At 35.9% G+C, this 25386-nt stretch overlaps 1 protein-coding gene and 1 non-coding gene across 7 annotated transcripts in view; both read left to right on the top strand.

Annotated features, from left to right (window-relative positions):
- The window catches only part of LOC139044846 (uncharacterized), a 140729-nt gene extending 116273 nt beyond the window's left edge, over nt 1-24456 (top strand). For 4 of the 6 annotated variants that reach the window (XM_070505568.1, XM_070505569.1, XM_070505567.1 and 1 more), the window contains exon 5: nt 24155-24373. In XM_070505568.1, the coding sequence (XP_070361669.1) occupies nt 24155-24303 (149 nt within the window). In that variant the 3' untranslated portion in view covers nt 24304-24373. Of the gene's footprint in view, nt 1-24066 lie in introns of all 6 variants that reach the window. The other 2 variants (XM_070505570.1, XM_070505564.1) reach the window with 2 other exon arrangements.
- On the top strand, nt 5867-5973 carry LOC123284880 (U6 spliceosomal RNA). Its single transcript, XR_006526323.1, has one exon. It is a non-coding gene; the product is annotated as a U6 spliceosomal RNA (small nuclear RNA).
- Nucleotides 24457-25386: the final 930 nt, after the last annotated feature.

A 25386-nucleotide genomic window follows, 5' to 3' on the forward strand; every position in this document is an offset into this window, starting at 1 on the left:
GCCTAGCCTAGTGAGCCAAGCCCTAGCTGACCTACAAACACAAAAAAGAGAATAAAGTGATTGTCATTTTAAGCCACTGGATTGTTGAGTGGTTTGCTAAGTGATATTATTGTGACAATATTGACTAATGCAGAAATTCGTAACTAGAAGTGGGATGCTGCCATAACAAATACTTGAAATATGTGGCATTGGCTTTGTGATAAGAGAGCAGAGAGCAAAGAAATTTTGAGAAGAATCTGGAAAACTGTTATGTAGTGGCAAAAACATTTGGTGAAACTGTCACTTGTGAGAACTCCAGAGAAAGAAAAGAAGTACCTATTGAACTCCTGGCATTGGAGGAGGAGATTTTGAGCCAAAAAGGTGAAAATGTGCTCATTGTTACTAGCTGCGTTTAATAAGGTCCTACAATCTTGAGGTGAGCTGAGAAAAGAACTTACTGGTGAGAAGGAATAAATGAATGTTGTTTTAAACCACAGAGTTTTGGGGTTGTTTGTTACACAGCATTATTGTGGCAAAAGATGACAGATATGAGACCTAAAATCTATGTTAGTTTTAATCCAACAGCATTATGGTCTTCTTTCCCTATATAAATATTGACAAATCACCATGCTAGATGTTCTGAGGAATACAAAAGAGAGCCATTTAGCTTACAGAATTATTGGCATTTGTGGACAAAGTTTATTTTCAGATAAAGTGATTTTAAGTGCTATGTTTATAAAAATATGGTTAATAACTTTAAAATAATTTTATATATACAAACTGCTTTATATTACACATACATTTTTAAATACGCTCTGAAATCCTCACTACAAGACATATTTTAAATATTAAAGGGTTGTTGAAAACTCTGAATAATTCAACAATTAAATGATGTGATACTTACTCGTATTGCATGTTAGTGAGAGAATAATAAATATTGTTTCATTTATTTTAATTGCTGGTGAATGCATCACCAACCAAATTAAGACATCCCAGAGTTGAACTGAACCAATATGGCCAGTGTGATTAATTTGGTTTAAATCACTACTCGAGTCTTAATTCTAGGGAGAGACCTCATAAATTCCAGCCTGGTACAAGCCAACAAGTTTGCAGTGCCAGGGTTAATGTTTATGCCTGTGTCCTGGCTCCGTACATCATCCCCAAATGAAGACCAAGTAAAAGCAGTCCAAAGAGGAGATGGGCTGCCAGAGTAGATTTCCAGCATTCTAGCAACTTGTATATACTTATTCACCTCACATGTCTGATTGAGAAAGAGTGTCTATATCCATAAAGGGCAAATACCTGGCACACAATGGTAACATAAAATTGTCATAAAATGAGAATATTAACATAATTACGATGTAGCCAAGAAGTTCACCATTTGACGGAACCAACAACAAAGGACACACCTTCTATTTACTTAGGGAAATTGTGTGCACTATCTCAGTCTATGATTTTACCTCCCCTTCCTCTGGTAGCCCATCCCTCCAGAAAGAAAAATAAAGGTGAAACATAGGCACAAACCAGAACAGGAGAGAAAAATCCGCACTATTATCAGGAATCCACGTAACAAAGTTCAAATTTCAATTGTGTCGAACGTTCCAAGTTTAATCTAAACATTTAAAAATATTTGCTCAGTGTCTACATTCAAACATATCCAGAAGGCCCATCCAGTAAAAATGATTTCTTGTCCCTCAGTGAGCTTTCCAGTCTGACTCACGAACCTCATAAGCTTTGTGAAGCTCATAACAGGGAACCTTACCACATGCCATAGCTTTCTTTCTTTCTTTTGTAACTGGGAAAAAAATAGTCTGTTTCCATTGCCTAACTTGTAATTTTATTCCCTATGCCAAACCAGACCTTTGGCTGTCCTTTCCTTAAATATATAAGCTTTCCTAGTATTAAAGACTTTTAAAATGTTTCCACAAGAAGAAGACTTTGCTGAAAAGTAAGAAATATGGAAAAGTGCTATTTTTAGAGACTCACTTAAATTTTGTTGGGTGATGACCCAGCTAAAATATGTGCTGGTAATAAGGAGTATGAAGTCAGGAGACTTTCTGTATCAAACAAACGAGGCACCAGTAAGAATCAACTGAATAGAATCTTGGAGTAGGATTTGATTCTGTAGGATTCTGTTTGTGATAAGACTCCCTTGTTAATACTTTCCAGATCAATCAAAATATTAAAGCCAAGGTTATTGGCATCCATCAAATGCAATGAGTCCCACTGGCGTCAGGGCTATGGAATTCTGGGCTTCACTTGCCCTGGGAGTTCAAAGGCTGTAGCAACAAGCTATTAGTGTATTTCCCACAGACAGGGCAGGGGAGAGAGTGATTGAATATTTAACCAGTGCCAAACATCACAATGCACCTCCTCTACTTGAGAATTGAACCTGTCGGCTCCTAAATTGTGTGCATTTTCAAGCAGTTAGCACAGTTTACTGTCTGAAAGACCATCACATCACTCCTATTCTTATAGCAAATTGCTTCATAAATAATAAGTTTAAGGATAATCTTATACTTCCAACCATAATTGGCAGACAGGGATCATGTGTTCCATGTATATTTTATCATTGACCCAAGAGGGAAGAGCAAGAGAAGGAGGAACCACTGCTCACGTTTTTGGCATCCAATAATGGCTGTTTTTTAAAAAAGTAGATGAATCTAAAAAGCTTACACTCAGTTATTGGGAGAATCTGATGTCACCCCATCAGGAGAAACTGGTTGGGTTTCTATGGTATTTCACATCCACAAGCCACAGCACTATTTCCATCAGCTGTTAATGCTGCTACTAAAATTAGGACCAGGAAATCTACAGCTTAAGCAACTTGAACGGGTTTGGAAATAAAATTTGTTCATGCTTTCTGTATAAGGCTATGGTTTTGGTAAGTATGGTATGTTGAAGGAGTTCATTGTGAGATTTATGTCTACATAATTAGCTGTAGCCAAGTTCAACGGCTAGCATGCCTGTTTGAGATTTCTCAGTTCCACTTCAGTGGATTGGAATGCCCCAACCCAGTTTGGCTCAGAGATGATATTTCCTCTGAACTGGAGTTATAAAGAAAGCAATTTAAAATGCATAAACACAGTGCCTGAGCCATGCCGTATATCCACCGCCCAGCAGGGCATTCACACTAAGCACTGCCTCACTTCCTAACTGCTCAGCTGAAGTCCTCACTCCCTTCCCAACCTTTAATATTCATGTGAATGTGTACCAGTGGAGTCCAGGCAGAATGAAAAGCAACATATTGGAATATCATAGAGTAACTAAAAATTTCCAAGATCAAATTTGCCCCAGAATATGCTTTACAAAGTGAAGAATTCGAGATTTTAATTTTATCTTAAAATTTCGTGCAGTAAAAAAAACAACAAAAAAACCCAGAAGTAAATGTCAAGAAGCCTAAGTTTTAGCCTTGGCTTAGACACCGAATAATTGGATAATTCAACCAATATTTATGGGTGTTCACTGTGTGCTTATCATAGTAGTAGATGCCAGAATCCAAAAGAAATTCATAGTCCTTGCTCTTACAAAGTCCACAGTCTAGTGGTGGAAACCAAATGGATATTTCATCTTGGCAAGAACATTACCAGTCTATAGACTCCATCAATAAAGTGGAAAGTTTAAAGTAGTTGATATTTTAGCTGTGATTTTAAGATTTAGTGTTAAAAAATATATCTCACAAGTCAAATGTTCTCAAAATATATCACATACCAAGCACTCTGCATTGCACTTTACACGCATGTTGCCCCTTAACTCCCATGAGAACACTCTGAGGCTGGGACTAAGGTAGAGATGGTCTAGAACTGGCCCAAGGTCACACAGCTGATCAGTGGCAAACCCAGGACTGGGACCCCAGTCTGTCTGCCTTCAGAGGCCATGTTCTTACAACTGATCTAAACCACCTCAAAATAAGAATAAACTAGACTGTTCATCAGCGATATCATTAAGATGGAAGTACAGCTTTCAAGGTAAAAAGTCACAACACATTTTCAGGATGGAACTGAGGGGTTGAGGGGACGATCAAGAGGAATTATTTCTAAATCACATCTGTTTAGAGATTAAGTACAGATATGTACTATTACATTCCATAATTTATATTTTTCTTATTAAATAATAATCAAGAGAGGAACGTGAGCTGGAATGTGGTGGTTGGGAATCATAAAACATGTTATTTGTCTGCATACATTTACTGTTGGCTGGCTGAAGTGGAAACAGTTTAACAATCCACACAGGGAGCAGCATGGTGTCCTGGAAAGAGACTGGCTCGGGAACTTGACTCCTGCCAATGACTGCATGGCATTGGGAACTCATTTCCTTGAAATGGGATTCAGTGCTACTATCTCTGAAATGAGGACAATGGATATGGTCTAGTTTTTAGCTTTTGTGACTGTTTCCAAAGGAATTAAGCTCCATGATATGGATTATTTGACTTCAGAAGTAGAAAGCCCAATATCCACTAAATATGTATATTCATTGGCCTTTGGCCTTTGTTTCCTGTTGGAAACAAACACTTTTCCTTTATCTAAACCTCACACAAACACACATACAGACCTCCTCCTCCCCTGCCTCTCCCTCTCCTACCTGCCTAATCCCTAGTCATTTCTTCAATTTAGGTTTCAATTTAGAAATCACTTAGTTAGGGAAGCTTTCACTGACTCCCTAAGTCTTAGTTAATTGTCCCCCTCCTGACCTCTATAAAAGTACTTTGTTAATTCCTCTGTCACTGAGTTGCTGTGAAGGTGAGATTAGATAACATGTGCAGTGCTTGGAACCATGCTTGGTACATAAAAATACTCAGTAATAACTAGCTGACATAATCATCACCATCATCATCAAGATTGTTAAACTAAGACATCATGTTTTCTTGGTCTCTTTGAATCTTTGTGTCATCTACTAGGTGTTAACTTTGAGAGGGCAGGGACCATAACAATGTGACTTATTGTTGCCTCACCAGGAGCTTAGCACGGTGAATGACAAGAGTAGGTAAAAATGTCTTAATTAGCTAATGTTAAATACCACACAGCAATTTACACGAGGAGACTTTCATTAATGCAACAAAGTAAGTTAAGCCTTTAAGCACTCACATTTGAGTGGAATAGACTGAAACATGCAATTTAAAATAACTTGATGTTATGAGGGCTATAATAGAGTTATGAATGAAGTTTTATGGAGACATAGAAAAAGAAGTAATTGATCTTGCCTGGGGATGAAGTAACCACTTGAGCTGAGCCTTGTAGAACCTGAACAATTTAACCCAGCAGAGTTGTGAGAGAAGGGTTATTTCACACAGGAAAAAAACGGTGTAAATAAAAACCCAAGGTGGAAAACTGCATAATGTGTTTGGTCTACTGCCTGTCTTGTTAGATTCCTTGGGAGGGTGCACTGGGAGTAAGAAAGAGTTTTATTAGAGAGTAAAGAAAGACGAGAACGGGAAGATAGGTTAAGTTTAGAGTTTTAAATGTCTTAAATGTCAGGCTGTTACATGGTGATATGCAGCTTTCAAAAAGCTTTTCCTTATCTCTTAGTCACTGCCCAACACCATGCAATCTGTATCTCTTCTCTTATTGAAAAACCAGGTAAGCATTCGCCCAAGCTATTAAATTAGGATTATATTTTGACTTTCCCTTTGATATTTCCTGTTCGCCACCCTCCACCCCCACTTCTGAAGCCCTTTCAAATTCATCATGTCCGTTCTCTCTGCCGCTGACTGAGTTCAGTTCATTAAAATACTACCTACCTAATCTCCTAGTCACAATATATCCTTCACACCGCGGACAGTTACTTCTGAAACATTGAATATTGATCAGATCCATTAAGCTTCTACTCTAAGTTTTTAGTTTGATCTGCCAGAACCACTGTTTATTTTACTTTTAAAGTCATATTTTGTGTACTCGCTTTGGCAGCACATATACTAAAACCGGAATGATACGAAGAAGATTAGCATGGCTCTTGCACCAGGATCTTGCACAAATTCGTGACGTGTTAAAATAATAACGATAATACTAATATTTTGTGAGGAGAAAGTGTTTTAGCAATGTTCCACATGCTAAAAGACTCTGAACTTTCCTTTTATACTATTCTAATTATTGAAAACTTGATCAGTGGGGTCATAATCAGTGGCTAAATTATCACAAACCTAGGGAATAAAATCAACCTGCTGTGGAAAAGAGCTTAAAAGTTTAAGTGAACAATATTTTACATAACAAATATTATCACAAATATAGTGTGCTATAAAAAAAGATTTCTAGTCTCCAGGTTATAAATCAATATTCCTTCAATCTATTTACATAATCCTTTCATTATTACAGAAAGCTCTTTTCTCTTCTTAGAGAGGTGAGTTAGAAATTCACTTTCCGATAAGATCCAAAATAAATGTCAGTTGTTTCATTAGAGGTTGCAAAATTGTGATTTTCTAATTGTATCATTCCATCAACATCTACCAGTGAGAATTCTTCGTAGAAAGCTTTCCCTTGTTAGCCAGGGATATTTGGTTAGCTTCAAATTCAGTTCATAAAGGAAAAGCAGGATAAGTTTTTACTTAGTCCTCTGCTTTGAAATAACATGGTTAATGAGTTGAGTGGAGTTTTATTTTGCTGTTTCTCTCTCTCTCTTACATTATGAACTTATGGATTTTTACATAATGAATGTGTTCCAGTAAATTGTATTCATTATTCTTTTTGCAGCTCAAATTTTACCATTTTTGGCTGTTGAGATCCTCTTCAGTTTGGCTTCCATGGCCTTTTCAGCATAACTCATATTTTTTAGTAACTCGCAACTTGCACTCCGCCCCCGAAATCTCAGGTTTAGCTTGTATACCCTGCCTTAGACTTAGAAACAGTCATTGTTCAGTTGTTTTTATGGAAATACAATAAATACAGACCATAATCCAGGTAATAGACATGCTCATTGCTAATAAGTTATGATGGCTTTTCAGTGGACGAAACTAGGAAATGAGATGGTAGTTTTGTGTTTTTTTCAGTTCATACGATTCCAATTCAAATGGAATTACCAGATTTTTTTTTTTACTTATCTTCTTTGCTTTCATACCTATGTCTCTTTTTTTCCTCTTACTCGAAAAATCTTTTATCCTAACCACATTACCAAAATCGCTTTCTTAGCCCTGATTGTCTACAAAACAGAGCCTGAGGCAGATGACTTGTTAAGGCTTTGTTGGAAGGTGCTCACCCAGGCCAGGTAGTCTGAGGGTAAAAGAGAACTGAGCCTGGGAAGAACCTCAGTCATGGAGGGAACCTTCCATCAGGCTTTCAGAAACCATGGTTCCTCAGAACAGTCCTTGAGGGCAAGATAGTACGAGGAATTTATTTTCAGGTTCCATCCTGACTCTTGGCTCATTGGTCAATGTTTGTCCCAAGAATTGTTAACGGCCCCACACTTTCACGTGTGTTGCCTGTACCTTTCCAGGAAGCCACTAAGGATGCCAAATCCTATACCCTATTAGGCTGTGTATCATCTGAGGGCACAAGTAGTGAGAGGCGCTAGAGGGTCTTTGGGTCTGGTCAGATCAGACCTGTGCATTGGAGCTGATGTGGCTCCTGCCATGGCAGAGGTGGAGAAGATGAAGTGCTCACTCAGAGGACCCAGGCAGTATGTGGAGGGGAGGCTGGGGCAGCAGCAGCTGGGGCTCTCTCTTGAACAAGCAGTCAGGGGCCAAAGAGTCCACTCCCATAGAACCCCAAATGTTTTCACATTAAAACTGAATTTAAATTTAGGCCAAATTATATAGTTTCCTTAAAAAATAAACAGAAGAAATAGTAATAATATTACTTATCTTATTTTTAAGGGTTATCTGCAGAAGTCCATAAATTGGGTCTTATACAATTTCTTATTAGCATTACGCTAATACATACACACTTTAAGATTAATGATATCAATAGTATTTCTAACAATTAAAATAATGAATAAAACGTAAGACTATTTTCTTAAAAATATATTCCATCAAAGATACATAGTCAAAATACTGGGTATAAAAATCAGTTACAATAAGTATTTGCTCTGTGTGTTTATGTCACCAACTTGATATACAATTGGTTAATTCATTTCAGTTTTGTTCAGTTTTTTAGGATTAACTATATGTTCTCATTTTAAGGTAATTTTATTTTTTCAGTATGAAAACTACATAGTTCCCAAGGAAAAATTACATAAGAAGATGTATTTAGAGGAGTGCTGTTCTGTAAATTAACTGCTCGCTTTATCCTGTACTCTCTTTCCCATTTTAAGTAACCATTTTTATAACATTGATTTATCCTTCCAAAATTTCTTTTGGCAATTATCCATCTATATTTATATTTCACCACCACTTTACACAAAAGGGAGCTTACTATTAAAAACTGTTTTCATCTTGATTTTTTTTCACTTAATATATCCACTCATTCCACATCAGTGTATAAAAAACTTCCTCATTGCTTTTGACATCTGCATAATATTCTCAACTTAACTCTAAAGAAGACTAAATCAGAGGTGCTATAATTCCTAATTTTTTGTTCTCACGTGCCAGTACAAGTTTAGGCACCTTGATGTGTTTCATGGCATAATTAAAGAAATACTATAGTGAGGTGGTCTATAATAGTATTTCACTGTAAATTGTACACACAGAATGTCTACAAATACTTCCTCATCTTCCCAGGTCATCTTATTAGAACATCTAATCCCTCTAATAACCTTGCAGTGAATTGAATGTTTGTGTCCCCCCAAAAGTTATCTACTGCAGCCCTAAGCCCCAAAGTGATGACATTAGAAGATGGGGCAATTGGGAGGTAATTTGGTTCAGATGAGTTCATGAGGGGAGGGTCTTTGTGATGGAATTAATATCCTTATAAGAAGAGGAAGAGCCCGAGCTCTTTCTCTCCCCACCAAATGAAGACGCAGCAGGAAGGCAGCCATCTGCAAGCCAGGAGCGGGACCTCACCAGGAATGGAATTGGCCAGCACCTTGATCTGAGATTTCCCAGCCTCCAGATATCTGGTGTTTAAATCACCCAGTCTATGATATTTTGTTATAGCATCCCAAGCTGACTATGATAAACCTTCAACACTATTCACCCAGATTATTATTTAGCTGCCAGAGCTAAATAAAATAATTAACTTAAGAACGTCTACAGTCTTAGGAATTATGTGTATTTATTTTACATGTGTGTTTTTTTTCAGCCAAAGCCCCAACAGCTTTCTTTTACCTCACGTAGCAGACGAAAAAGAGCTGTCTTCTTTGGAACAATGCAAGGGGCAGGTACATCTTTCGTGTAACAGCATCTCTGTCCTGAGAATTTCTGCCATGGGCCTGTTTAGCCTTCTCATACAGCCTTGGCTCTCCTAGACTTAGCCTTTTCAATTAAAGCAGAATAAAGAAAAAAATTTAGGATATGGAGTGCATTACTATATTTGACAGCACAAAGTACTATGATTATCTTTCTTTAATAAGGAAAAAAGTGACTTCCCCATAGTCTCTTAATCCTAGTTTTTTATAAATGTTATCACATCATTTACTGAACATAAATTTTTAAGCAAAGCTATATGGTTTCATTATAAGATGAATAAAAAAATATTATTGTTACTCATTCTTTTTTTTCTACATTGTCGAAATGCTGCCATACTTTATTTTGGCATGACATTGATGAACAGAAGGACTTCATGACACAGATATTTTAGAGTTGACCATAGTTTACCATTTTTTGTATAATTTTACCATTATTCGTACACTAGTCGTATTAATCTAACTTTATTACAGGATGTCTCTGAACATTTAATTTGCTAAAATGTTTTCTCAATACCAAGAAGGACTATAGTGAGAATCAGAGAGAGAGTCTTTTTAATGTCTGCTCATGGTTTTCCATTATCCCTTATGTGAGGAAACATCGGTCTAAGCTTCTGCCTTCTCTCCATGGTCCTTCGCTAGCTCTTCCCTACAGAGGAGAGAGGGATCGTATGATTTGTCAATGAGAAAATCATTGGTTTTCAAATGGGAAGGCTTCCTGTGACTTCAGACAGGACGCTGCACTCCACAGCTGATTTACCATCCCCTGGCCTCCACACAGACCTGGTCAGCCTCTTTGCCATCTGTTCAGGTTCTTCTGCCTGGGATTAGGTGGATACAGCCCTTGATTGGTTAGAGTAGATGACTAGATAGTAACCCCAGAAGGATTATACTATGGAGTAGAAGACTTACTGAGAGTTTTCTCCAAAGTAGACATCTTGGGCAGGTGTCAGGAACTAACCTTATATTGAAAATGAATCAGCATTTTGTATTCCATTTGACATTTTCCTTCTGTCTTTAAAACTCAGCAGAGAAAAGTCAGTCTATTTGGGCAGCACATGTGAGCACCAATACCTGACACTGAAAACTCTATAATGCCATTCTCTACTCTTTTTGTGTCCATGGAGTCTTCATAGATTATCCATTAACATCTTTTTAGACACTAGAGATCCACAGACTCAAGTCAGTTAATAGCACAGGTCTAGGACCTAGACTGGCTGAATTCAGATCCCTGATCTATAGTTTACCAAGCTGTGTGATCCCAAGCATCAGCTTACCTTTCTGTGCCTTGGTTACCTTGTCTGTACAATGGCAATAATAATAATTTAATATTAGTAATAAAATAATATATTGAAATATTGTATTATTATAATTATAGTCATAAATATAACTATAATGTATATAACTACATATATATTATAATTATAACTACAATAAAATATAACTATAATTATAATAATCCTAATTCTATGCAGTAAGATTTAAAGAATATGGATATATAAATATACATACATATATATCTCATACATATCATAAACGTAAAACAGTGCCTGGCTTATGAATTGGAAGTTCTGATTTAATGTCTTTATTATGTTGTTTTTATAATCTTTATAATTTATTCCATGGTCTTGAAAGTTTAAAGACAGCAGGTGGTACTATCTCAAAGATATAATTGTAATCTTTTTTTAAAAAGCTATATTTATGTGTGTATAGAGACACAAACACATGTGTATATGTGTATATATACAACATATAAATATGAATATTTGATAATAGAATAAGATGATATAATAACACGAGTAAAATCAAACAATTACAAATACTTTATGAATAAGGACAGCCATCCAAATGCAAAATAAAATAGCTATTCTTTGATCTGTGATGGCTTAAATGCAGATATATTTAAAAGTAGGAAGTTAAGCTCTGGAGGCCCTTTGCAAGGCTATAATTCCATAATGCAAAAGAAAATGTTCCCAGTTTTGGGATTAATGCATGCACATTTTCTATTAAGATATACATAGAGAAAGTTCGGTAGACATGCATTGTAATTCAGATTTGCCTACTTACAGATGGTAACATTCTGCACAATAACAATGCTCTCAAAACCAATTGCAAATTTGTCCAGCAACAACTCTGTCTTTAATGATGAAGTTTCCACAGTAGCAGATGGTAGAGTGAGCAGTGAAGGATGCTGCCGACCCACCAGGGTTATGTCTGTCACTAAAGCTATCTGGCTCCAAAAGCCAAAGTCTGTTGAGGTCACACTGGCTATTGCTCCATTGGACTGATTTGATTTGATCACATTTGTGGTTATTCTATAAATGATGACCTTATAGAAGGGGTCCTGGCAGTTTCATCCTGTGGAGGAAACTGATAAAGAGAAGCACACAGTGTCTGGAGTCTATCGACATATTATAGAAACAAAGGAACAATTTATAAAATTAAAAAAAAAATACATTCACTGAAGTTGCTGCTCCTTCTCTGTGTCTGAATGGTTAGGCACCTTAGAAACAGCAGCAATACTGCTTTTAATATCCATATCACATTCAGGAAGAGAAAAGGAAACCAGAACAAGACAAGAAAATATATTATTTAATGAATTTAAAAAAAAAAACAGCAAGGACTATTGTTCCAATGAGAGTATAAAACATAAAATGAGATCTAGTTATTCTCTAAGCACCTAGCATTGGCAGCTAGTGCAGATAAAAGAAAACAAGTAAATTAACTTCAGTGCCCAAGTGATCCCTTGGTATACTTTGAAGAAAATCATATACTATTCCATGGGAAGTTTAACATAACGTAATACCACTTATGAAGTATAGAGCCAGCCCTGGTGGTCTGGTGATTAAGATTCCAAGCTCTCGTGGCTGTAGCCCAGGTTCGTTTCCGGTCAGAGAACCACACCACTCATCCGTCATTTGTCATGCTGTGGCAGCTGCGTATTGCTGTGATGCTGAAAACTATGCACCAGTATTTCAAATACCAGCAGAGTCAACCATGGTGGACAGGTTTCAGTGGAGCTTCCAGACTAAAACAGAGCAGAAAAAAGGACCTGGCCATGCACCTCCAACTGGCTATGAAAAACCCTGTGAATAGAAGCAGAGCATTCTCATATAGAGCACCGGAAGGTGAGAGGATGGTGCGAAAAGACTGGGCAGGGTTCTGCTCCGTTGTATGCAGGGTAGCTAGGAGTAGGAATTGACTTGATGGCACTAACAACAACAATGGAGTATATTGTATTGAAATTTCCAAATTCTATTTATAGTGTGGTATTGTTGGACTCATTTATCATATAATGAGTGAGTGAGTCTACCTTTAAAATTGGATTTACTATCAGAACGCCCCTGGAAGGAACAAAGTGAACCCCTGCCTCACTATTCCCTATTTATTGAATGGTAACATAGAAAAATTACACAAAAATGTTAATTCTCTCATGTCACTGACTGAAATAAGAAGCATAGCTCTTGTGAGTAAAATTTCTCATTAATATTAATAACAATAGTAGTTACCATTTATAATTACTTGCTCTATTCAGAAACCTCTAAGTAATTCACATACATTGTCTCTCTTCAGTTTTTATGACAACCATGAGACTTATTTACAGATTCCATCAGGAGCCAAGCCAGTGGTGTGCTGAACCAGCAAGAGCTACTTGTTACATTTTCAGGAAATTTGCAAGCTATTGTTAAACAAAGCCATTATTAAAAATTAAATTATATACACTTGCATGAATTATATTAAAAAGAAAGTTAATAAATACTCAAAACTCATCACATGCTAATTATTTTATTTCATTTCACTACTATCTATGTTCTTGCGGTTTTTCATATCTATAGTTTGTGTATATATATGTAAGGAATACTATATAGTGGTGTGCTACTGTGCGTTTCTCCCAACTCCGTGTTCAGTGATGCTATGCAAGTAGCTTGAGATCAGTCACAGTGAGAGCATTTACACCAGGGAAATTGGCAAATGCTGTAAATCAGGGCTCTCCCACTCCAGTCAGTTGTTAAACAATCATTAGCCCACCACTATGTGAGACCTGTCTTTCTAACTTCAAGGCACGTTGTTCAATAGGCCACGCTGTCTCCTTTTGAATGGTTTAAAGCATGAGTTTTCAGTAAGGTCTCTACTGGTGTTGGGAGAGGAGTATGAGCATAAGATTTTTCTGGAGAGATAATCCATAGCTTCTATTAGATTCTCAGACACTTCATAACCCAAAGATTTTTTTTTAAATTGATAAAAAATCACTTATATAGGAAAAATTCTGTTTCTTCTACAAATATTCTTTTCCTTTGAAATGAAGAGATCAACTAGACTGATTAAGAATTTTGCCCCTCTTAATGTGTTCTAGAAAATGTCCTTTATGTACATATTTTACCAAGTAAAACTTTCCTTGTTTACGTCTTCTTTGCTGTTTCCTCTTAAGAAAATTTCCGAGACTTAGTGAAAATACTCCCAATAGCATTAAAAGCAATAAAATACTTAGGAATAAGTTTAACTAAGGAAGTGAAAGATCTATACACCAAAAATTATAAGATATCGGTGAAAGAAATTGAAGCAGACACAAATACATGGGAAAAAAACCTCCATGTTCATGGATTGGAAGAGCTAATACTGTTAAAATGTCCATACTACTCGCAGCCATCTATAGATTCGATACAAGCCCTTTCAAAATTCCAACGGAATTTTTCACAGAAATAGAAATACAATCCTAAAATTTGTATGAAACCACAAAAGATCCCAAGCAGCCAAAGCAATCTTGAGAAAGAACAAAGCTGGAGACATCACACTTCCTGATTTCAGGCTATATTACAAAGCTATAGTACTGAAAACAGAATGGTACCAGCATAAAAACAGACACACAGAACAACGGAACAGAATCAAGAATTCAGAAATAAACCCACAAATATATGGTCAACTAATACTTAACAAGGGAGTCAAGAACGCTCAATGGAAGAAGGATAGTCTCTTCAATAAATGGTGTTGGGAAAACTGGACAGCCACATTCAAAAGAATGAAATTGGACTCCTATCTTACATCACTCACAAAATTTTATTCAAACAGGATTAAGAACTTAAACCTAAGACCTGAAACTGTAAACTCCTAGAAGTAAACACAGGTGAAAAACTCCTTAACATCCATCCTGGCAATGATTTTTTGGATACGGCACCAGTAGTACAAACAAAGCAAAATCAACAAGTGGGACTATTTCAACTTAAAAATCTTCTGCACAGAAGAGGAAACCATCAACCAAATGAAAAAGCAACCTATAGGATGGGAGGAAATATTTGCAAATCATATACCTGATCAAGGGTTAATATCCAAAATATATAAGGAACTCATACAACTCAAAGGAAAAAGAAAGTAAAATTTGATTAAAAAATGGGCAAAGCACCTGAATAGACATTTTTCCAAAGAAGACATACAAATGGCCAACAAGTATATGAGAAAGGGCTGAACATCACTAATCATCAGGGAAATACAAACCAAAACTACAATGAATCACCTCAACTTGTTAAAATGGCTATTAACTAAAAGACAAGAGAGAGAAAACGGTGGGGAGGATGTGAAGAAATGAGAAGCCTGGTGTACTTTGTTGGGAATATAAACTGGTGTGGACACTATGCAAAACGGTATGGAGAAAGTAAAAAAGAACTAGAACTACCATATGATCTAGCAATCCCACTTCTGGGTAAATATCTAAAGGAGATTTAATCACTACCTCTAAGAATCTGCAACCCCATGATCATTGCAGCATTATTTACAATAGCCAAGACATAGAAATAACCTAAGTATCTGTTGACAGACGAATGGATAAAGAAAATGTAAGGTGTATATATATATATATATATATATATATATATATATAATGGAATACATATTGGAATTGTATATATAATACAATATTATTCGGTCATAAAAAAGAAGGAAATTTGCCATTTGCAACAACATGGATGGACCTTGAGGGCATTTTGCTATACGAAATAAATCAGACAAAGAAAGGCAAATACTATATGATGTCACCTATATATGGAATCTAGAAACATTGAACTCAAAGAAACAGTAGAGTGGTGGTTGCCAGGGACTGAGAGGTTAGGGAAATGGGGAGACGTTGGTCAAAGGGTACAAACCTTCAGCTATAAGATCAATAAGTTCCAGGGCTCTAATGTACAGCATGGGGACTGTTGTTAACAATACTGTATTGTATGCTTGAAAATTGCTATGACAGTAGAACTTTACTGTTCTCCCCATAACGACAATAACAAAATGGTGAAGTAAAGGATGTGCTAACCAACATTATTGTGGTAAAGGAATTCTCAATATATACGTGTATCAAATAAAAAAAAACATTTTGGGCACATATTTATTAAAAAATATTATTTAGTTTTTAACTAAAATTCAAGTTTAACTAGACATTCTGTATTTTATCTGGCAACTCTACTCCTCCCTTTTCTTCTCATTCAAAATCTATTGGATTAATGAACCACAGTGTGGTTTTGATATTAATTACATGTATAAGAGGTAATCATGTGTAAATTCAATCCCAGTTCCATCACTTCCAAGTTTAGATGTTGGGCAAATTATTTAACTTCTCCAGGTCTCAGTTTTCATGTCTATAAAACAGGCCTTCCTAGGATAGTTAACGGGAGTAAAGAAGACGCTGTGTAACAATTACTGTAGTGCCTGCCAGTGAGTAAGCCTGCAATATCTGCTCGCTATGGTGATGGCAATATCATCATTATGTTTTCATGTCATAGAGTTGTAGCCCTCCGGATTATCACTGACCTCTTCTCACCTTCCGTTTCTCAGCATACGTGCATCCTCTTTCTCACTTCATCCACCTTTTCTGGAATGAATCATCAAACTAGTACAACCAGTCCCACATACCACCATCAGGAGAACCCCAAACATTTACCAGGTTTATTTCCTGGTTTTTATATTTTTTCCAGGTTTATTGAGATATAATTGACATATAACATGGTATAAGTTTAAGATGTACAACATGATGACTTGATACACTTATTTATTTTGAAATGATTACCACAGTAGGGTTAATTAACACCTCCATCACCTCACATAATTGCTATTTCTTTTTTTGTGGTGAGAACATTTAAGATCTATTCTCTTACCAACTTTTCAGGCATATAACACAATATTGTTAACTATAGTGATCATGCAGTACATTAGATCTTTCTGGTTTTTGTGTTGATGTGGCCTGAACATGCTCATTTATGCTGAAGGATCAGAGCAAACTCAACCATAACTTTGCTAGCACTGCCCAGAGAGCTGGCTAGTGAGGAGGATAATGACATTTGATCCAGTCCAAATTCTGCCGAAAGCTATGTTAGGGCCTTTTGCATATAGTTTTCACTTAATCCTCATAATAACTATGTAAGTACTAATACTGGCATTTTGTAGATAAGGAAAAGGAGACCTTATAGGAAAAAGAAGCAAAAAGGGAAGAACCACGGACTCGAATATTGGTAGGGAATTTTCCATACTTAGGTAATTACAATAGCTTACATTAGTATAGGTTTTCTTGGGGTTTTTATTTTTCTCCAAAGATGTTCACATACACAACCCCATTTATCCTTACAGCCATCCTATAGCTTAGAAAAAATAATTATTGTAAAAGTAATCATTGTCTCTGTTATATAAGCAATGAAACTGAGATACTGGGAGGTTAAATGTCTTGTCCAGAATTATGCAGTAATTAGAGTGGTTACTAGAACTGAGCCCTCTAATTCAATACCCTCAGTTTTTTCTACTGTACCAGCAAGGGCAAATAGCTTTCATCACACATGAAGATGCTGATCAATGGGTATTGGGTACCTGGAGTGGAATGTTAATAAGAATTCTGATATCTTTTCTAGGTTCAACAGCAAAGAATGCTGTGATAAATTAGTAACGTCTGCCATGGACGTTCGAGGTGGGGGTAATAGTGATGACCTGAAGGGAGGGTCTTGAATAGGCCAGAGGAGGAAAGTGTGAGACGTCCAACATAAACAGTAAGTTGCCAAACTTCAGAGTGACCAATCCCAGGCAGTTCTAAGGGTTTTTTTTTAAATTAAAAACCGCAAAATGATAATGCTGTGACATTTAATTGCCCAAAAGAATACAGGGATGGAGTAATTTATTCCAAGCCAGCATTTTCCTTTCCTCTGCTGCAATTTATTTCTCTTACAAAAGCAAAATTTGAGTTAATCAGATTGAGTTTAAACGTTCCTTTCACTAATGGCCTATTCTGATAAAATGGAGGTCCCAGAAGTGGCGATTTTTGAATATGGACTTACAGAAGAAGCAGGTTCTCATGTGTCCCCCCCTTTCTCAAGTGAGTAACTTTAAACTCGTGGAAGGGGGATTGAATAAAAATTTCAACCTTTGCAGATTATATACACACAGGTTTTAATGATTGTCATTTAATAATAAATGTTTATATACGTCACTGTCACAAGTCCTAGTGGGCTGCATTATTAAAACTGACCTTCTCATTCCTTAGCCCAGTAAGATATGCACAATCTACATGGGGAATTAATTAAAACATTGGTGACATAAGATGGTTATTTACTTATTTACTTACTTACATTAGTAGTAACTGAATTTCTTATTCAAATATAGTCTTTCATGGAACCCCAGTGTGTAAATGTGAAAATGTGAAGGTCCTGGAGCTCTGAGCATTCTCAGCCTTATCCCTGAAAACTTCAGGTCACCAGAGCACAGATAAGATGTTTTTGTTTAGCACTACTTAGACAATGAGTAACTCTAGTATTTGAAAAAGTCTATGAATTTAGCCAGATATTAATTTCCTTCTCTATATCCATGGAAACAATGCACATACACTGGGAAAACCACAGGATAGGAAATCAAGATACTACATTCTGGTTGTAATTTAATATGTGAGTGTGGCCAAGTTCCTTCATGACTCCATTGCTCCTTTTCTTTATCTATTAATTGAAAGATCGAAATAGATATTTCATTTATTTATCAAAGACCTACCATGTCCAAGTACAACAAAGCAGCATAGATTGCGGACCTCTGTTTTAACTCTAATATTCTAGGAATCGGTGCCTACATATGGAGATGGTTATAGTCATAAATATCATTTTGCCCCTAATATCTACACAAAGTTTTCTATTTGATGTGCTTATTACATACTGACTTCTGTTTCATAAAGAATTAGTTTTTTTGATGGCATCCAATTTGACTCCTAAGAATAATTTTCCATTAATTAATTTTAAACCTTATTCATAAAGAATAACATTTTTTTGATGACATCCGGTTTGACTTCTAGGAATAATTTTCCATTAGCTAATTTTGTATGATTAATATGTTTGTTAAAACATTTTTAAAACTCAGTTCAATGATTCAATCCGATATTTATAGGTACATGAAGAATATATTAATGCACGTAAACACACACACCTATATATAAAGAGCTCTCTGATGTCAAAGGTTATGTTATATTCATAGTTGCATATATGCATCTAACAAATACTGCTATATACTAACTAACTGATACTCTTTTTAATTGAATGGAATTAAATATATATAGTACATGTAATGCAATACATAAATATAGTATATGTATATACAATCTTCATATATCTTTGTGCTCTCAAACACTATACTGTCAAACACACTCATAAAATAGGCAGCGTAGCATGGCGGTTAAAGGGATATGATTTAACATCAGAAAGACCTAGACTCAGATCCGTGCTTTGTTATTTTGGACCTGTGTGACCTTGGATAAGCTATTTGACCTTTACAAGTTTTAGTTTTCTTAACTTTAAAATGAGGGAAATAAAATAATACGTACATCGTGCTGTTATTGTGAGGTGAAAAGGAGATAAAGTATAAGTTTTACTTAGCATAGTACTTTGCACAAAATAAATATCCAGTAAATATTAACTAATATTATAATTAATAATCAAAAATGTTAATCTTAATACTGTTATTATTTAAAAAAACCGGATTTTTGAAGGTTCTCCAAGTAATTCTTCTTCAAAGGAAAGTAAAAGAAATTAACATATCTTCAAAGATTACTTATGTGTAATTTGCATATCATGCTGAATTTTAAAAATATTGTCTCATTAAATTCTCACAATCAACTTGTGAGATAGCTTTTATATCCATTCTACAGACAAATTATAGAATTTACTCAAAGTCATACGGCTGGTAACTCACAGTTGCAATGTTCAAACACAAGTGTGTGCTACACTGCATGTCAAGCTCTACACTAAATACATAATCTGATATTTAGCATGCGACTAAAGAATTTAGTATTGCTGACGAGTACACAGCTTGAATTATTTAAAACATAGAGGCAATAATGTCAAGTATTTTCCCACGAGCTTGTGTGAATGTGAAGCAAAAAAGAGGAAGCAAGGAGCAGCAACCCTAGGAAGGCATACCACGATCACACAATCGGCAAAAAACTAAGACAGGTTCTTGCAGCATTTAATTAGAAACATGGCCCCTCTTCCCAAACCCCTACAAATTAAACGTCTTTAGAAACTATCTAATTGCTTCACATTGAAGAATACAAATTGCATCTAACAGGTATGAGGCAATTCTGAAAATTTTGGCAAGCCTCCGTCTTTATGGCTATTTTTTGTAGCTTTCCGCAGGTTTAGGACTTATATCTAGAAAGTGAAAATGATAAAAATGTGGAATCCTTTGATTTTTTTTTATAATGGAGTCCAATTACCCAAAGATAACAGATGGAGCATTGATAATGGGATTATATCCTAACCATTCAAGGTCATATGAATAATCATATGAGAATTATGAGGTTATTTTTCAGAAGAACAAATCTCTCTATTCAGCCATACACAGAGCAGCTCACCTTACAAATAAAAAATAAGTCCTCAAAGTAAACCATTGGAATTATAAATTAAAATATTCAAATAAATATACATATCATTTTAAAAATTAAGAATACATAGCAGTCCCTGTATCATGAGATTCATACAGGAGAAGCGTAATAACTTCTCCAAGTATCTGATGTTGACTTTATTCACTCATTTAACAAATGTTTATTAAGCACCAACCATATGCCAAGCATGGTTATAGGTGCAGGCTTACACTAATGAACAAAATAGGCCAAGTTATTGTTCTTGTGGAACCTAAATTTTAGTGGGAGAAACAATAAATCAAGAAAAGTATAACATACAGCATGGTACTAATGGCCAAGACAAAATAAAGCTGGGTAGAGGACTAGAGAGTGATGAATTTTGGAAGAGGAGTAGTCAATATTTTATAATATGTGGGCAGGAAAGTCCTCTCTGAGACGGTAGTGTGCTTGGTGTGTCCAAACCACAGCAAGAAGCCCAAAGCAATTGGAACAGGATATAAGATGAGACAAACAGAAAATATGCTTTTTTTGAGACACTCAGGTTTAAATATGTAATTATCTATTTGTCTCCTTATGAAGTGAAAGGATGAGTCGAAAAGGTGAAGACTTTTCAGGAGGTCTTTGCTCCTGTTAAGCCTTGTCTCCGTCACTGCTGTGTTATGAAGCAGTCTGAACCAGTGATGAAAGGTTGGACAGCCAAAGTTGTTATCTGGCACTTAATTGGCAAGCAGTTATAGCTGTATCTTAGTTACATTGCTGCAATTTAAATATTTTTACAATTTTAGACAATAATCCCAAATGATTACACATTTTGTGAATGAGACCTTATGTGCCACGTTGTATGTGGCAGAAAAATTATGATGTCATCAAGAAAAAATTTATCTTGGGAAGTTTTAGAACAGTACACTTAAATTGATATTTGAAGTAGTTTATAGTCTATTCATTTAGTCTTAAAGATGTATTCCAATGCTCCACTGCTTATTTCAGTCAATAGCCAACTCTTCCTATTACTCATAAAACATTGAGTAAAATGTAATTTCAGTTGACCATCCATGATTGATGTGTCATCTTCCTAGTTCATGAGAGAGGTTTTTGTTTTTATAAATAAAGAAAGTTCATGAATTACAAACTCACTGATGCCACAATATTTCTTGCTTTAATCGCCTCAATGCTTGATAATTCAAGTATTATAGTCCTTTGAAAAACATTATGTATTGGTTCTTTTCTTACTGAGGAAAATGAAGATTCTGGAAAGAATGGAACTTTGCTATATTCTTGGTTATTTGTTTTTCTTCGATCGTTTTCTTAGTGTCAGAATCTATGGGCATACATTTTTTTAGTAAAAAATCCTTGTTTTAATTGCCAAACTACTGTACATTTAAAAAAATGCCTATGGTACTCCAGGAGCAGTGAAAAACACTTGGCGATCATCGGGTCAATTTATCATGATGTAAGTGTCTTTTTCACTATGAGGTGACTACTTGTCTACTCAGTTCTGACCACCTGCCTTATGAGAGAATGAAAGGCATCCGCAGAAAACAGATCAGATGGCAGAATTTGGGGAAAAGCCAGTTTGCGGAATGTGAGATTCTACTGAATACATTATCAAAGGTCCCATATTGAACTTTTTTGAGCACATGGAGGAGTTGGTTGTGGTCATTAACTGCTGCAACTTGGTTCAAGCTTAACCAGTGATCACTATTTCATCGAGATTGTGTAAACCTCTTTCTTAATTTAGTGAGCATTCTCTCTTGAATTTATTCAGAATTCCAAAGAAATTCAGACATTAGAAATTCAGAATTTGATAAGAGAGTTTCCCACAGGTGTTAGGTTAAAATCACAAAGTACTTGAAATCCATTATGCCAGTCAACCAACCCCACGCCTCAGGTTCCCTCAGTGCCAATTTTTATGTGGTCTCATAAAATAAGAACCTTCTTAACATCATGTTCTACAGAGCCAGTTTTTAAGAGCTGTAGGGAACTAAGCTGGATATAAAACTTTCTATAAAATTTTTTCTTAGATGAAACTATTAGATTATTTCTGGAAAAGGTAAAGAACTTTTCCAATTTGCTTAAATGGGGTTGAAGGAACGGGGAGTTTTTTTGACTTTCATTAGGAATCTAAATGTACCAAGGAGGGTTGTAAAATACATTTATTGAAGCTCATTTAGATTGGAAGCAGAAGAACATCTGTAACTACTCTGACGGGGACTCTGGAAGAACTTTTTATGAGTAAACTGGGATTGTTGCTTTTAATTATTCGAGTGTATAGATTATTCAGTAATGTGTGTAAAGAGCTATTTAGTCCCCACCTCCAGGCCACATCACTGAAATGCTAGAGGATCTTTGTTCAGTTCTCTTTGCTTGCGCTCTGTAATTTAAAATAGAATCTTGAAAGCAAGTGAAGCAAGTAGAAGTGTGATTTCTCTGCGGCCACAATTTGCTGTGGAAATCCTTTGTGGATTTACTTTTCTGTGCATCAGTTTTCAAGACCCGGTCATGGCTAAATTGTTTTATGTGGATTCCAAAGGCATAATGATTTTTTTTTTCCTTAAAAACTACTCATATGTGTTTTTGTTTTGGAATTCTTCTGCAGGGCTTTCCAAAGTTAAAATGTGGTAAGCCAATCTTCTGTCTGTAAAATTTACTTCTTAAAGCGTTTAAACTAAAGTCCCATTGGGTATTTTGTTTTTGAAGGAATCAACATCATACAATTCGAATATTAAAAAAATAAAGTGACGTCTTCAGCCTGTAAGCTGTTACACTGCAGAGCGGTGAACAAGCACTGCCAATTTCTAACCCCTCCCTCTATGTTTGGTGAAGAAATGTGGCTGGGCCACAGCTTACATTACGTCAGTCCTTATTTGAATGAGAACACATTTAATGAATGAAAGGTCACTGTATTTTACCCTTTTTCATAATCAAACGTGTCAAGGCAGCATAGAGAATGACACACACAGCTTTTAACTATGTTTCAAATACAGTTTATTTTCTTTCACAGGATGCATCTTAATGAGAGAGAATCAGTCTACCATTTCTGCTAAAGAGAAAAGTGTTAACATTTGCAAAAAGTGTTATTAGGATAAAAAGATTCGCATTCCAAAATATAGGAAATTTTGTAACTTAGATATAAACAATGAACAGGAACTAAACATCTCAAGTCACAAGTCCACACAAGGCATTGCTAAAATAGGATCAATAATTGTTGCAAACGAAGCCTCTTCGTATAGCTTTATCTCATGCCACACAACTTGGGAATAACTTGCTTTTCATGGAAATTCACGAAACTATGTCTTGCCATCCACTCTATTTAGTGCTACAATTAGGAAAGATGAATTTTCAGAAGAACAAGCTTTAAATTGGTCACTCTGGCATGGCAGATTTTATTGTGGATGCCTACGTGCTCCTCAGAAAGACACTTCTCGACTCCCTGGGAAGAAAGCATATGACTAAATTTCAGTACTTCAGTTTTTACATTAAAATATGGCCAGTGAGGGGTTCCAATCTGTCAGGGAAAAGTGGCCATGCGGCCAGACTTATCATTTTACTTTGGGGGTCTTGTGTTTGCCAAGTGGTCAGCCAGCTGTCCAGGCTTTCAAAATGAGGAAACTGAAAAGTCTGAGAGGTAAATTGCTCTGGAACATTTACTGTTCATTAAACCTGAAGGATTTTTAATAAGATTAAAAGATAGAGAATTGCTGTTTTGAAATTTGGAGTTTTAATAAATATTCCCTTAAATTCCACGTAAACAATTAGGTAGCAAATCAGATCTCACACAGCTGTGAGCATTGTTTCACGGTACAAAAAACAAGGGCATGAAAGCTGGTGGGCCTGATCTCAAAGTTTGCCGCTGTTATTCAGTATTTATACAAACTTCTCTCTGAGCCTCAGTTCTATGGTCTGTAAAATGGGAATAATAATAATAATAATAATATTTAATTTTTTTTTTTTTTTGGAGGAAGATTAGCCCTCAGCTAACTACTGCCAGTCCTCCTCTTTTTGCTGAGGAAGCCTGGCTCTGAGCTAACATCCGTGCCCATCTTCCTCTAGTTTATACGTGGGACGCCTACCACAGCACGGCTGCCAAGCAGTGCCATGTCCGCACCCGGGATCCGAACCAGCGAACCCCGGGCCGCCGAGAAGTGGAACGTGCGAACTTAACCGCTGCGCCACCGGGCCGGCCCCATAATAATATTTAATTTGAAAAAAGATTTGACACTATCTGTGGTAATGGATGCTAACTAAAATTATGTTAATTATTTTGCAATGTGTACATATATCAAATGATTATGTTGCACACCTAAAAATAATATGATGTTATACGTAATTATATCTCCAATAAAAAGACTATGAAAGAAAACAAAAAAAAAACGTGTTTTGATATACAGTAATACATTTAAAGCACTTGGCAGAGAGAAGACAATAAATTACAATAACTATTTATTTAAATATACCTTAAAGAAATAGCAGTTAAAGGCTGTGATTTGAAAATAGATTGCTAACCACTTGTTAGTGTATACCAAAAAGGATCATAATTTTAGAATATGTGTGCAGTATCAATGCAGAACATCGATAGGGAAAATTACCAAAAATGTGTCTTTTCATCTGAGTAAGGAGGTTAGAAGTTAAGCCTTAGGAGTAATGGCTCCAAATCAAAGAGACTTTCTTGATAATAAGGTTAGATTTATCTTGCCTACTTCTTGGGGGAGCCGTGGGGAAGGCTGCGGGGGAAAGTGCCAGCCAGTCACGTTTGCATGAGATAAATAATCAGTTGTGAGCTCAGTGTGTGATTCTCGTTAAAATCCAGACATTGGAACAGCTCCCGAAACGCATTGCCACCACCACCACTACCAATCTCTTTTGCATCTCATTGGCATTTGAGGACGTTAATTGACTCATTATTGCAATTCATATTCAGGAAAGGAAGTTGATTAAGGAAGGCAGATGCAGAATCTCCAGACACATTCATAGTTGCGTTGTTTGTCCCGGCAGTTTACTTGAGTTATTAGAATATTTAGGAAGCTATAGCCAGAGGGACAGGGAACGTGTCCCACTAAGTGTCACCCTCCTAGAATAGATTTCTACTGAAAATAATATAATTTTTGAATAACCTTATCCTACCTTAAGGTCTAAAAAGCAAAGTTATTTCCTTAGCCCTTTTATACTAATCACGGCCACTCCGTTTTAATTGCTCTTCTGGAAACTTGGTTTCTGATATCTGTGTTGTATCAAGGAATATTTTTTAACACCAGTAAAAATACTTCTAGATTCTATTGAGTTAA

The sequence above is a fragment of the Equus asinus genome, chromosome 3 (assembly GCF_041296235.1).
Source record: "Equus asinus isolate D_3611 breed Donkey chromosome 3, EquAss-T2T_v2, whole genome shotgun sequence".
NCBI lineage: Eukaryota > Metazoa > Chordata > Mammalia > Perissodactyla > Equidae > Equus > Equus asinus.